The sequence below is a fragment of the Sphaeramia orbicularis genome, chromosome 8, assembly GCF_902148855.1.
Source record: "Sphaeramia orbicularis chromosome 8, fSphaOr1.1, whole genome shotgun sequence".
NCBI classification, from domain to species: Eukaryota; Metazoa; Chordata; class Actinopteri; order Kurtiformes; family Apogonidae; genus Sphaeramia; species Sphaeramia orbicularis.
The window spans coordinates 40,768,739-40,784,567 of NC_043964.1; the positions used below are offsets into that span (position 1 = coordinate 40,768,739).

At 37.2% G+C, this 15,829-nt stretch overlaps 1 protein-coding gene across 1 annotated transcript in view; it reads left to right on the forward strand.

The window, feature by feature from the left end:
- The first annotated feature begins 471 nt into the window (after positions 1-471).
- baiap2l2a (BAR/IMD domain containing adaptor protein 2 like 2a) overlaps positions 472-15,829 on the forward strand; it is a 27,679-nt gene continuing 12,321 nt past the window's right edge. The window contains exons 1-8 of the mRNA XM_030142247.1: positions 472-525; positions 871-946; positions 3,868-3,954; positions 5,481-5,542; positions 5,654-5,725; positions 10,711-10,791; positions 12,463-12,594; positions 14,565-14,663. Coding sequence (XP_029998107.1) covers positions 472-525; positions 871-946; positions 3,868-3,954; positions 5,481-5,542; positions 5,654-5,725; positions 10,711-10,791; positions 12,463-12,594; positions 14,565-14,663 — 663 coding nt within the window. The remainder of the gene's footprint in view (positions 526-870; positions 947-3,867; positions 3,955-5,480; positions 5,543-5,653; positions 5,726-10,710; positions 10,792-12,462; positions 12,595-14,564; positions 14,664-15,829) is intronic.

Here is a 15,829-nt window from a genome sequence, read left to right on the forward strand (position 1 = left end):
CCTTTTGTGGGTATACCCACAGCAGCTTTTATGAACCAGAAACAGACAACAATGCACAGGAGCATGTTTACCTGGAATAATGTCTCAGGGGTTAAAGGGTTAACAAGGGTAGAAGCTTGAACAAGTGTCATTTAGACCGACGCTGTCTTAAAACAGATCATTGTTCTAATGTAATATAAATATTCAATGTGGTAAATAGATGGGCACATGCAAACACACCCAGACAGTCAGGTTTACAGCCTATGTCAGGGTGTTTTATGGTTGAGCCATGTTTAATTATTTACTCCTGTCTTACTGAGGCCACAGTGGTGTCGATTACCAACACACCGAGCTGCCTCCTCTCCTCTCCAGTCCAATACAATAAAGCCTGCTCTCCCTTCTCTTTCTGGCTGTCGTACATTTTCTGGATGATTTAAAAACCTGCAGACTCCAAAAGGTTTCGCTGACAGTTGCACTATTCTGGATAGAAACATGTCAGGGCTGAATAGTGATCAGCTGCATCGCTCCACCTTGGGGATTTATTCGGTAAGTGACAGACGTTCTGTGGGGGTCAGCTCAGACCTGGGAGACACTTTACTTTCAGAGAAGTGAAGAGCAGTTTAACTTTTAAATCTAACACCTGCCGGGTAAACATGATGTGAATTTATAAAGTCAGTTTCACACTGAAGAAAAATTTCCCTTACATGATAGCAGAGTGTGATGAGACAGGGAGGGTTAGGTCGTCTGTGAGTCCATACTCATAAATACAGATTGAATTAAAGATGAGGCTTATTGATTCACCTTTGGGTTAGCTGTGAAGTTTCTTTGACTTTCTGAGTCCAACTGTGTCTTTGGTGTGTGTGTGTGTTTGTGTGTGTGTTTTCTAAACAGAGTTTGATGGATGACTTCAACCCAAGCTTACAGAAGCTCGTATCACTGGGAAACAGCTACATCCAAGCTTTCCAGGGTAAGACAAAGACAGAGAGAAAGATATTTTCCTGTACATGACGTTTGAACACCCACCTTTACAACCGCTATAAAGCAAGTGAAGTGTAATGGTGGTTTACAGAGTATGGGAGTTGTTGGGCCTCGGTTTCACTAGAATTCATTCCAAAGTCCATATGCATTTGGAATGTCCTGCTCTTATAGCTTTGACTACAGACCTATAACTAAAGGGTTATTAGCACTATATTGTCAATAGACAAACAAGGGGCCACAGCGGTATTAGATAGAGGATACTGAATGCAGTCTTGGCCAAATAGTTTTGGCCTGATTTGCATACGTTTAACCTTCCTCTTTTTTTAGGGTCAGCCCTGACCCATTTTAGGTTTTAAATGCATAAATGAACCACATGAAATTTGTTTATTACATCAAGGCTTTTTAGCTTTGTCAGGAACCTCTATTTCAACAAAATAATACTAAATTATGAAATGCTTTGGTTGAAATTATGACCTATGTGTTAAGGTCGGTTTCAACCCAGTTATTAAAGTAAGATTATAAAGCAATAATTAGAGCCAAAACTGAAATCCCAGGTGCACTGTCAGCCAACACTCTGACAGCCAGCTCCTCCCAGTCGTGTGAGCTTTTGGGGATTCTCATTTTGCCTTGTTATCCAGTTTACCTGCACAAAAACAAAACAAGAAAAACCAGGATGTCCACACATGTGAGGTCAGTTCAATATAGAGTTGGTGACCTGCAGAGTGCCCATCGAGGGGTATACTGACAAAAAAAAAGGCCCAGAGGCTCACACCAAAAATATTAAAACCACTATTTTCATGGATAAGGAAGTCTAACAAGGTAACAGAGAGATGAGAAACAAACTGGATGGTAGATAACTATTTTTAGTATATTTTACAGCTGATTTAAGACATGGGTCAAAACCGACCCAGTAACATAACAGATGGTAACAGAAAGCTAACACAAGAGGAAGGTTAACCCTGTAAAGCCTGAACCATTAAATCACTGACAGAAAATTCCAGTTCTTTGAAACTGGAGCCTTTATTCGTTCTTCTGAACAGTTAAAAAAATTATTTTTTTCAAATATCAATTTCCATGTATGAGTTTCAATTTTGTATCATATTGATACATCGGGTCTCAATGCTCAAGTATTATTATTTTTGAACAAACAAAAACATAATATAACACAAACATGTCAAACGAATTGGTAATTCCTTTTCAAAGTTGGCAAAGTTCTGCCTCCTTCCTCATTAATGACAGTCTGTAGTGTCACTGGTGAATGAATTCCTCCCTCCCGGTGGATTATCCATCTATTGCATGTATCTAATTGTATGCATAAGGTTTTTCAAGAAAAAAAAAATATCATACTGATCATGTAGAGCGCTTCAAAACTCATGTATCAAATATGATATATTTGGCATTATAGGGTTTAACCCTGAGGAGAAGAGAAGACCACGTTCCAAAACTGGTGTTAGAATAAACTTAAAGACGAAGATATAGTCATTTCATCTTTGGTTGATTTATGAGTTAATTATCTACATCATAATCAATTCTAAATCCCATGCATCACTTTCTGTATGAAATGTCTGGTAAAATTCAGCTGCAGAGGCAGATTTACATGGTGATGATTTTTTACAGTTTGCTGCATTATAGGTGTTTGTTTAAATTATCCAATAATGCTTCATCATCAGAAACTGATTCCTAGTTTTAGCACTGCACCAAATGCCCCTCACACATAAAATACACATTATGATATGTCTCTGGACCACCTGCTCTGAGGCTATAAGTTCCCTCCCTTTGTGCAGCGTAAAGTCATAAGACCAGAAACTAATGAGTCTGATGCAGCTATGCCTCTTGAATTTAATACATTTTTACAGCACATACTGGGTTCTACTCAGTCTCTCCTTATCCTATCCATTATTATTAAAGCGCTATCATACAGGTTTCCATTATTGAAATCCATTAGTATTACAGCCTTAGGGAGGGAGTGTGTGTTTGATTAATGAGTATCGGACCCATTAGTCCAAAAACAAGGCGAGTTTTTATTACCTGCTGAAAATGAAAATGCACCTTAAGCTTACTCCAATATTACGTCTAGTTCTGTAAATGACCACATAACTTTTTCTTAGACATTTAACATTAGGCACAACTTAATGACACAATGAACACAAGACCCTATGATTTCAATGGGGGGACACTTTCAAGCTTTTACACAGACCCAGTGCTACTTTCATGGCAGTTCCCAAATGAATTTCTCTATTTAACATATTTATTATATTACCATTTATTTTAATATTATCCTTGGTGTTTTGTGCTTTTTTTCCAGTGGAAATTAGGTATTTTTCTATACTTAATTTACTGATCATGTAGATGTTCATAAAAGCTCAGATTAAAGCTGAGGGTTATTATATAAAAAACAGAGAAAACGAAAGAAAAAGTGATTTTTACAGTAAAATATCTGAATATAAACCAAGTGTGTCCATTCACTGTTACTGATCCAACTCCATGGGTTTTACTGATGAATCAATGTTGTAGAAGATGACAGTGTTTCCACGTTCACTACTGAGTCTCTGAACGACGTCCAAATGGGTCATATCTGATGACCATGAAAAGATGACAAACTGCATTTTACACCAATTATTTACATGTATTGATAGGATGTGTGGATCAACAGGTATTAAACAGTTTAGATCAGTAGATGGTTTTGGTCGCCAGTGGGTGTTTGGATCTTTATGGGTCAATATTTGCATTCATGGTTTTTAGTTTATATGTTACTCAAGCTAAATCTATTTCAGGGTAAGCAAAGAGATAGACAGAAATTGAGAATTTGACCTATTATTTCCTTTTGTACACATGATATCTTGATCTGCTTTTCTAACTTTCTTTGGAAATCAACTATTGCATTGACTCTGTTGTGTGTATGTGTTTCAGCTCTTGCTGTAAAAAGTGAAGCTTACTTCAATGCACTTTCAAAAATTGGAGAGATGGCTCTACACACCATATCATCCCACTCTTTAGGTATGTGTGAACGTTCATTGATGCAGAGCTGGTCGTACCATGTCATGATTGCCAAAAGGAAGTGTAAAGGAGGCATTTAGGAGCCTCTATTAGACTGTTGATAACTGTTTATTAATCTAAACACTGATCTTCTTTATCATGAAGATCAAAGTTTACCCTCAGGTAGCTCTTTATTGCGTCTTTTGCAATTACAGACGTTGTGTGTGTGTGCAGCTGTCAAACAGTTTAATGTTTAGAATATTGTTAAAAGCTACTGAGTGCATGAAAGCCACTGAATCTGTACCTGTTACTGCTTATACCATAAAAAAGACATTTACCTGCAGCTGAAACTGAAGCTAACATTTATATTAGAAGGTCAAGTTAAAGACAAGATCTCTTCTGAGCTTTTGTTCAAGTTTATTTCACAGAATGTAATGAAATTTCATGGGTATTTTTGTGAGTTTAAGGCTGAGCAGTATCAGATGGCAGCAGGGAACATGAATAATAGACAATGACAGGCAGCGGGCCACACTCCACTCATTTAACCCCACTCTTAAACCGAGTCATGTCAGGTTTAGCAGTCGGAGTTGTAGATATGGTCCAAACCGGATCATTAGTGTACCGTTACTACGGCTATACAGTTTCAGTGACAGTCCAACATTGCCAGCATGTTTTGTTAGGATACACTGACAAAACTGCTTCAGATATATAATAATCAGCTCCTACTTAGCTGAAAATATTCCATGTCTACATCTTTGTAACATGGAGATATTCACTCTTAACCCTTTATTAGGCAAGTGACTATTTTTGGTAAGTTATACATGCATTACAAGACAGTGACAGCAGCAGTTCCAGTGAGGACAGTGAGTCAACAATCTCAGGTCCAATGTGGTCTCCAGGGTCTGTAAGGTCCATCTCTGCATGAACAGTGAGTGTACCTGCTTTGTTAAGTACCATGAAGTAATGGTACTAATGTAAGGAATGATGTTCGAAGGGAGAATGTGTATTATGTGTCTGTATCAGCATGTAGGTTGTTGGAATGTTCTAAAAGTGATGTTCTAATGTTCTAAAAGACATGTTCCTTTCACATTACATGTGTTTTTCTTGTATTTTTTTAATATATACTTCTTGGGATTATTTATTTATTTATTTATTTGTTTATTGCCACATATGAGCAAGGAACCAAATACAGTAATTTCATTGACCTTGATTTTCTACATAACAATGAAAAATTTCACAAAAGTAATAAAGTCTCATGTTCTCCAATGACATGCTATGTTTTGAAATTTTGAATATCAGAGTATTTCTATGAGTGCCCTATAGAGGGTTAATGATTCATACTTGAAGTAGAAGATGTCGCATTTTGTTTGTGACTTCCAGATGGGCATGTGTGATTGTGTACTTTATGTGATGTGAGTGTTTTAACAGATAAGATTACATACTTGTGTATACACTAGTTAATAGGAACGATTACGTCAAATCACGTAACGGATATTTTTATTGACTTCAATAAATCTTTTCTAACCTTCAGTATCTTGTAATTAAAGGAGATGTTGTGATCCAGATGGCTGCGAACCAAAGGAGACTTACCTCAGAACTGGAGGGAATAGTAAGTTAAACAAACATTGTATCCTTCTGTTACAACATTTCAGTATAATCAGACTTTAACTCCTTTTGTATGTTATTCATTTTGGTTTACTTTTTATGTGTGTCTCTTCAGTTTCATTGGTTCCAGGCAGAAGTTCTTCAGGAGATGGACAATAACATTCGACTGGACAAAGACTACATAGCAGTAAGAACCCAGCGCATCATCAAACATCATCATTACCATGATTAGTGAAGCCATGAACTTAGAGTAAAGTGTTCAATACGAGAAATGCCACTGATCGATACATGAATAATATAATCCAGCTTTTAGATACCAACAGCCTAATTTGTGGAATTAACGAAGGGCAAAGAGCTTGGCTCGTGAATAAAGCCAATGTTTGAGTGTCTTACAGATATAAAACAGATGAAGTCTGCAGGGGTTGGTTCCAAAAAGAATGAACTTCTCTGAAAATACTAAAGCCCTGTCCACACTATGGATATTTTACAAAAAAGGAGATTTTCTTTCCCAGTTTTTTGCAAAAATTCTGCCCACAAGATGTTTTTTTTTGTTTGTTTGTTTTGGGGGGGTTTTTTGTTTTTTTTTTTTTTTTGTTTTTTTTTTTTTTTTTAAATGTCATCCATCACAACAACAGAAAAAGGATTTTGGCATCAATCCAGCTGATGTTATCATGTCTATACATGTGGTGATGTCAGCATATCAATTTGTGCCAAGTTTGAAGTAAAACAAAACTGATGGTTTTATAGACATTTGAAATTTCACCCATTATAAGTAAATAGGGAAAAAAAAGATTTAAAAAATTCATAAGATATTTTAACTTTCACCTACTGTTCCCAAAATGTAATCAGATCTATTCTGGATCACTGGCAATCTATAAGCCCAGTTTCGTAGGAATTCAACCAATCGTTTTGCTGCTAGAGCGTTAACAATCAAACAGACGAACAAACAAATAAACCAAACCAAACCATAAACAATACCCCTTGCCTCCCCTTCGGGGGGCTGGGTAAAAATACAGAAACACATGTACATTAGTGTGGACAGGGCATGCATTTTTCCAGGTTTCACTCCAGTTTTGTCTGGTGGTCCATCTTTAAAGGGGTCATATTTTGCTAAACACACTTTTATTAGTCTTTGGTACATTTATTTGTGTATTTGGGGACCCTAACAGTTTGTTACATTTTATAACTAGTTGCATCATGACATTTGCACATATATGGTCAAGAATTCCGACAAACATTTCTTCGAGTATGACATAACTGTTTGTCAGCAGCAGATGTTGTAGTCCATACTGAAAATATGTCCAAACTTCAAGCTGATTACCTAAAATGTTCAGTTGTTGGTTGTTTTAACGAACACAAGTGGCTGAGGGAGACAGAGCAGCACAGTCAACAACCTGAGGGGGGGGTTAGCTGTGGGGCGTGAAGTGGCTTATTTGCATTTAAAGGGCCAGCGCTCAAAACGACCTTACTCAGAAATAGGGTTGAAGATGGACCTGTGGAGTTGAATTAATGAAGAATTCAGACCCAAACATAGCATTTACAGTTTATGTAGACCACAGGGAAATGTTTTAGAATGCATAATTACATTTAAAAATGTAAAATATCACTCCTCTAAATTTTTCCTCAGTTAATGAGGTCTCAGGTCAAATGGAAGCTTCGAATGACAGGACTGTGTCAAGTGAGACTTTTGGACTTCTGTTAAGATTAATTTAATGAACACATTTTTACCTGACGAAAAGCTTGCCTGTTGTTGTGGTTAAAAGTTCACTAACCAGATGCTAATATGATTTTGTTGCATAACGCCTAATGAAATTAACCGAGCCCATAGCAGTAGCTCACATATGACCCCTCTGACTCCTGGAGTTCCGCCCCTTTTGTCCAAATACAGTTACTTCAGGCTCCAAAAAAACAACATTGCCTCCATGCGCTAATTTATTAACAGTCCATTGGAGTCCAAGAATTTATATGGTTATAAGTAACCAATTTGTTTTGTCCAAGTTAAGTCCATGGGAAACGTATGTAAGAGATTAGCAAGAAAAAATATTATTCTACAAGGGTTAACTGAGTTTAGCAAAATCTACAACTAATCTGACACCAAACTAAAAGGGATATTACATAAGATTTCTGTGTGATAGTGTGGCATTTGTGTTGGAGTCTGTTTTGCGCTGGGACCTGGGTGTTTGATGACATTTCTAAGCTTATTTTTGCCAGAGTCACTCATTGTTTAGAAGCTGAACTCAGGAGTGAGTGTAAAGAATCCATCTCATAGTGAACAGTGTGCAGACTGGTATGATGGTGGTAAGATTCTGAATGATTAGGTTAGAAATAGAGTTAGCTAACGTCACCAAATGAGGGGCTTCCAGCACTAAACACAATCCAGTAAAGTGTGAATATTGCATATTAACAATGGCAAGATAATACCAAACTAAACTGTATAAGACAATAAAAACCCCATCGTAACATGAGGTGGTGCCAGGGTGTGGTACCAGGTGGACTCTGGTCATATGAGACGTGGACAGACGTGGACTGGAGTCCCAGTGGTTTTTGGACCACAGTTTTAATGAATGGAGTTTGTATTTTGGTTGTTGTCACGTTGGCTCTTGGAGATGGAGGTGACCATATATGAACCAAAACACAGAGCTGCTGCAGTGCAAGGGCTGTTGGGTGAAGTAATGGTGAATGCTAATATACATATATACTTTAAAACAGTATGTTTGTGTAACTTATGAACCACAACCACAGTCGAGCTGTCTGTCAGGAGAGAAAAAACTTCATTCAACAAGGCAGACTGTCTTACAAACCTGTTAATCAAACCCTGACATCAAATCCTTTCATTATTGAATTAGTGTTTTTACTTAACCCTTTATAGCAGTGGTTCCCAACCTTTTTTGGCTCGTGACCCCATTTTAACATCACAAATTTCTGGCGACCCCAGACATTCAAAACAGAGACATTTTTTTTTGCTAAAATTAATTTGTTTTTGATCATGTAATAGTTTGCTATACTATGTTGTAAATATACATTAATTTTAGACAACATTTAGTCTATATAATGTATATTATTATGGACGGAGGCAGAAAAGCCAGGTTGAGTGAGACTTTTATTTTCCTTGGTCAAGATATGTACAGTCAGTCCAGCTTGGATTTACAAGGCTGACAATTAATACTGAAGAAACAAGAACTCAAACTTTGAATTATGAAAGAGCTGCAACATCTGAAACTGACCACAATGAACATTTGAAAGATAAACAGAACCACAGTGCTTCAGTTTCAGCTTCACAGTTTGTCATGTCTTTTATGGATTGGGATTGTCTCTCTCAACTCATCATGTATTTTTTATTAATAAGTTTTTATTTTTATTTTGATCAATTACTAGAAATTTCAAGCGACCCCAGTTGAATTCCAGGCAATCCCACGTGGGGTCCCGACCCCAAGGTTGAAAAACACTGCTTTATAGGACACTCAGAAATACTCTGAAATTCAACATTTCAGCCTTAGTGTGTTATTTCAAGACATAACAAGACTATATTACTTTTGTGAAAATTTTCAAAATTGTATTGTAGAAAATCAAGGTCAGTGAAGTTACCATATTTGGTTCCTTGCCCATAAGTGGCAAAAAATAAATAAATTTTAAAAAAATGCACGAAGTATGTTAAAAAAAAAAAAAAAAAAATGCAAGAAAATCACATCTTATATAAAAGAAAGACATAGAATATTAGGCCAGCATAAGTGCTGATCCAGACCCCTGTCCACATCCACATTCTCCCTTTGAACATCATTCCTTACATTAGTACCATTACTTCATGGTACCTAACAAAGCAGGTTCACTCACTGTTCATGCAGAGGTGGACCTTACAGACCCTGTAGACCACACTGGACCTGAGATTGTTGAGTCACTGTCCTCACTGGAACTGTTGCAGTCACTGTCTTGTAATATATGCGGAAATTACCAAAAATAGGCACTTGTCCGATAAAGGGTTAAGGTAAGCAGGGTGCAATTTGTTGCAAAAACAGAGACAGGGATGGCTTTTTTTGTTTGTTTGTTTTTTTTATCACGATAAAACAAGCAATCAACAGGCCCTGTTACATGTAAACTAAACTGTTAATGTAAACTAAAAATACATGAAACATTTAATTTTCTGCGATGGCCACATCTGTGATGTGGGAGATGGCCTAGTTAAGTTTCAGGACCATGGATAGGGGCCAATCCCACGAACATGGGGGAGGATTTATGATGAACGAGCAACTCAATCAGACTGTAAAACATAACATGAAATCTAATTAATTAAGATTTCACATCATGTCAAAATATTTCAATTAGACTAAGTAAATAGTTTGCTCTGATGTGGGACTTCATGTGTTGAACATGTACTTTGGTGCCTGCAGACGTCTGTCCATACGACCTGCTGTGCGTACCTTGCGCATATTGAATGACATTTGAGAGAGAGAGAGAGAGAGAGAGAGAGAGAGAGAGAGACACTGATATATACACAGAGAAAGATAGAGGTACACGTTGTATTATATGGATGGGGATGTTCGCAAATTCCAAGACTGCCAACAGTTCGGTTCAGGTGAAAGTTAGTGCCAGTCATGTAGGCTATACGTGTAAGAAGATAAGTCCATGGGAGCCTGGTCATCTTAGAGCCACCTTTGAGTGGCACTTTGAGACACTGTTACCCCAGCCACAGTCTGTACCACTTATTTCCTGATAACCAGGATGGGGCAGGTTTTATGTAGGCCGAGGCCAGTTGTCTACATTTCCTCGACTGCCTTCAGTTCAGGCCAATCAGGGGTCGGTTCTACCCAACACAACACTATGGGCTGAGCAGGTCTAAAGGAACACATGAAACAGTTCCTGTGATAATGCTAAGGAATGCAGAGTACGTTCATAAATGTGTAGAATTATGGGAATAGTTAACATACCCTTGGAGGAGAGCGTTCCCTGATAAATTAATGTCCCTATGAGACACACTAACCTCATTGACTATTAGTAGACGGCTGTTAATTCCACCTGACATTAGCATGAGCACTTAATATAATGGAATCACCACAGGAGCAATACTGTCTTCAGTCTCATATTTACTGTATTGACACTGAAGGGACATTTTACAGCTCAGTCTACGTGACTGGGATGATTATTCGAAGACGTGATCGGACTTTTATGTCATGACAGAGCAGCAGGAAACGTTATGAAATGGAAGTCCACAACCAGGCGGTGGCTCTGGAGAGACAACTAAGGAGAGGAACTAACCAGGTTTGTGAAACCCACCTACATACACTATATTGGCAACAGTATTTGTTCACCTGCCTTGACTCACATATGATTTTTTTTTTTTTAAAGAATATATTTATTCAATTTTCATTTTTCAAAACAACTCAAAACAAAACAGCTCAGCACCACAGCCAAAACTGAAACAGAGATTTACAGTCAGCATATGAATTCAAGTGACATCCCATTCTTAATCCATAGGGTTTAATATGACGTTGGTCCACCCTTTGCAGCTAGAACAGTTTCAACTCTTCTGGGAAGGCTTTCTACAAGGTTTAGGAGTGTGTTTCTGGGAATGTTTGACCATTCCTCCAGAAGTGCATTTGTGAAATCACTCTAATGTTGGATGAGAAGGCCTGGCTCTCAGTCTCCACTCTAATTCATCCCAATGGTGTTCTATCGGGTTGAGGTCAGGACTCTGTGCAGGCCAGTCAAGTTCATCCACAACAAAGTCTCTCTCCATGTCTTTATGGACCTTGCTTTGTGCATTGGTGCACAGTCATGGTGGAATAGGAAAGGGCCATCCCCAAACTGTTCCCAAAAAGTTGGGAGCATGGAATTGTCCAAAATCTCTTGGTATGCTGAAGCAAGAGATTTTGGAAAATTCTATGCTCATCCAACCTCAGCACTGCAAAAATCTAAATCTTACCAAGTGTATTGTTCTCATTTCTAGTCAAAATATCTCATCACACTTAAAATAAGACATAATCATCTAAAGAGTAACTTGTAAGTGAGATTTAAGAACTTATTTTTAGACCATAGATCTTGAAAATCTTATTTCAAGAAATCTTACCAAGATCATCTTCACTTGTTCCATTGGCAGATTCTTTTACGTAATTTGAGATTTTTTTTAAATTTTTTTTTTGCTTAATTCAAGATTTTGTTCTGCTTAATTCAAGCAAAAAAAAAAAAAAAAAACTGCCATTGGAACAAGTAAAAATGATCTTGGTAGGTAAGACATAATCACCTAAAGAGTAACTTTTCAGTGAGATATAAGAACTTATTTTTAGACAATAGATCTTGAAAATCTTATTTCAAGAAATTTGACCTACCAAGATAATTTTTACTTGTTCCAATGGCAGATTTTTTTTTGCTTGAATTAAACAGAACAAAATCTTGAATTAAGCAAAAAAAAAAGAAAAAAATCTTGAATTAAGCAAAAAATCTGCCAATGGAACATGTGAAGATGATCTTGGTAAGATTTCTTGAAATAAGATTTTCAAGATCTATTGTCTAAAAATAAGTTCTTATTTTAAGTGTGATGAGATATTTTGACAAGAAATGAGAAAAATACACTTGATAAGATTTTGATTTTTGCAGTGAGTGTGTGATCTCACAAATGCACTTCTGGAGGAATGGTCAAAAATTCCCTTAAACACACTCCTAAACCTTGTAGAAAGCCTTCCCAGAAGAGTTGAAGCTTTTATAGCAGCGAAGTGTGGACCAACGTCATATTGAACCCTATGGATTAAGAATGGGATGTCACTTAAGTTCATATGCGAGGCAAGGCAGGTGAGTGAATACTTTTGGCGACATAGTGTATATGGATGGAATAATTCTTCTTTTAGTGCACAGGGATAATTATTATGTCCTATTATTTATGGATGTGTCCTTGTATAACAGCATATATGTTTCTTTGATTACATGCTTCCTCAGGACCATAGTGAGTATGTGCAGTTCCTCAGGGAAAGTCACCGTGAGGCTCTGAAGGAGGAGGAGAGGCGATACCGGTTTGTGGCTGAGAAACATGGTGGTCTGATACAGTCCATTGCACAACTCATGAATAAGGTGAACAACCTCAAACGTGTTTTCTTATAGGGTTCATTTGTTTTGGTACATTGGCACCAGGCGACGAATCAAACACTGATTCCAACAGCAGGAAGATACTCGGCAGAGGACTCAGAGTCATATGTAATGATTATGAGAGGCCATTTCAAGCCTCGTGGGGAATTTTCCCTCCTTTATAATGAGGGTCAAACACAGAGCAGTAGCCGTGCAGAATGTAGAGAATCAGTGTTTTCATCAGGAACGACAGGACCTGTGTTTGAACTCTGGACTCCACCTTTTACTACTGACCCTGTTTAGTGCCTGGAAACGTTTTGAGCAATAAAAATAAAGCAGTGAAATAATATGAAGCCTTCTTGACCTACATCTAGTTTGTACACAGTTTGCAATTTTGGGCAATTAGAAGTCCTTTTTTTTTTTTTTTTTTTTTAAAGTTTATCCATAATGAGGCTGTAATGAAGCCCTTTGGGACTAGAACAACAGTTCAAGGCCAAAAAACCAACCCCGAATGTTTGTGTTCTGTTTGTTTAACCCTTTGTGCTGATAGGCTACATGTGTTAGCATCTAAATCATCAAAGTTTCTTTAAATTATATTTGAATTTAAATGTTTTGAAATTCAGTTTTTCACAAGTAGTTTTATTTTTAGTTTTATTTTGAAAAATTGTCTATTTTAATTTTTATTCTTCATTAGATTTTTTCATGCATAGTGACACTCAAAGGTGAATTCATGACAGAAGTGCAAAGCTGTAGTTTAAAACCAGCTGCACTATATACAATGAACTATTGAAATTGTGGCAAGAAGAAACTAAAAGCGATTTTGCACAATTATATTTTATCAGCTCACATTGCATTGTTCACTTTAACTTTCATTTAGTTTTTGTGTTTTCTGAAACCAGTTATTCTTATTTGGGTGCTTCTATGAAACTGGTCCCTAAAAACAGGAGATGGGGGGTAGAAATTCAAACCAGATGTAGACTAATGTTATGAAACAGGTTTGGAAGCACTTTGGGTCTGTTTTAAAAATAAATATTTAATGAGATAATAGCAAAACTATTTTTCAGGTAAAATACGTTCATTATTAATACAAAAATCACTATGTAACACAGTCAAAAGGACACTAAAATTACATTTTACTATTTTTTTTTTTTTTAATATCTCTTTATTCTCTCACAGGTGCATTTTGGGAATTAAACCAATAATGCAAGGCAGAGTGTTTCACAAAAATGACCGCTGTTGCAAAATCATTTGCAATTTATATGCTTTTAAATGGGCAGGTTCTGCATGTAACTTACGTGGACACGATGGGTTGCATAATAAAACCTGAAATGACACTGCCAATTCATGAAAAACCTGCATGTCTGGATTAGAAAAAACACTAGAATCATGAAATTTAACACAGTGTCTTTATTTATAGTGGTATATAAAACCAGTTCAAGCCATGTTTTCCAGATCAAATGCGTTGACACCTAGGTAGCTTTTCCATGCCCCAGTTTTGGTCCTATTTTTGGCCCCAATATTTAATTAAAAATTCATTCATTTTGGGATGGCTCAGAGCAAGAGTATAATTTTTTTTGCATTTTTCTGAGGTCATCATTAGGTACATCCAGAGGGGAAATATGTCTAAATTTCTTTTTTATTATTGGGTCTAAAAGGCTGGTAAAGTGCCAGATACCAAAATGAACCCAGTTTCATAGAAGCACCCATTTTCTTTCACTCATCACTGCCAGTTTTATTCTCACTATTCACTATTTACCACTATAGGCTGTAATCCAGCCACTGGTTCCAGTTTTAGGTCCAGTTGTAGTTCCATCGCTGGTCCCAAAATCAGATAACTGGAGAAGGTTGCATCAGGAAGGGCATAAAACTTACCAAATGAACCATGCAAATCACAACCAACATTTCACATACTAACCCTTACAAACATGTTTGTTTTTGTCGAGCTGTTGTTCATGCCTGTTTGTGATTCGTGGCAGAATGTGGGATCTCTCCAGAAGAAAGCTGACACCTGGTCAGAGGAGGTAAACGCCACCAGGAGACCAGAAACCAAGCAACCCACCTCTGTAGACAACACTGTAAGTTTAGCGGATGTTTTTTTTTCAAAGTCTGAGATGCAGAAAAGTAACCCCACTGAGTTTTACTAAGTGGGTTTGTCTGGCGGGGTCGGAACAGATTGCATTTAAGTCTCTTGAAGCCTTTTGGGAATGAGCTGAGGAAAGCTGCAGAAAATTAGATTGGGCAAATATCTTGCGAAAAGTGTAACGGAATTCAAACTTTTAAAATGTGGTTTCAAAGTTACCAAACAGAAATGAATTTATCTGATTTTATAAAACAAATAACTTAAATAAACATATTATTGTGGACCAGGTCAATATCTGAAACAAGGAGATGATATTCAAACATCACATTTTTCTAATGTCACATACACACAGTATTTGCAAAACCAGGACTAGTGCAGGGATATTTTTGTGACTATAGTGCCCTCTGGTGGTCAAAGCCTGATGTGATGTGCAGGGAATCATCCTTCTGGCAAGAGACATGATTCTGTTACAAGAAAGCTTTTGCAGCAGGATTAAGCGTGTATCTGAAATAGAGAGACTGAGATTACACATCCTCTGGCATAAAAAGATGAATTTATATTTGAGGCAAAGCAATGCATATTTTTTTCCCCCAAACAATAGCTGTATAATAGATGCAACAGGAATATTGTGCTGATATGGGAGCCTGTGTTTCTTTTGTATGAGTTTTATATCATAGCTATGGAAAAAAAAAAGAATTAATTTCACGCTGAGGTAATATATGAAGCTGTCATGTAAACAAAAACAGTCTCTTACAAACCTCAGCACAGACACAGACACTAAAAGCAAATGGGTTCTGTCTGTAAAGGCTGCAATTACTGTTCAAGTAAACAACAAAGAGGCCTCTGAGATAAGCCCCGTCAGTCTGCTCCTCATTGGAAGGTGACATGCCAGTGAACCCTGCAGATCCTACATCCTACTGTAATAACAATCAGGGGATTAACATGGATTCCCAGCTTGTTTTGGTTTGACGTGGCGTTTATTCCCATCTGTAATAGACTGAAGCCTGTGAACCCATTTGAGTTGTGTATCTACAGTTTGGTCTGCAAAATATTAACTGCACAGCTCACACATGCACCGCTCCTCCCTGCGCTGCTGCACAGCTGTTGCTGCTCCGCTGTGGCTTCTGCGATTATGAATCATCTGCAGCTTTACTCTATTTC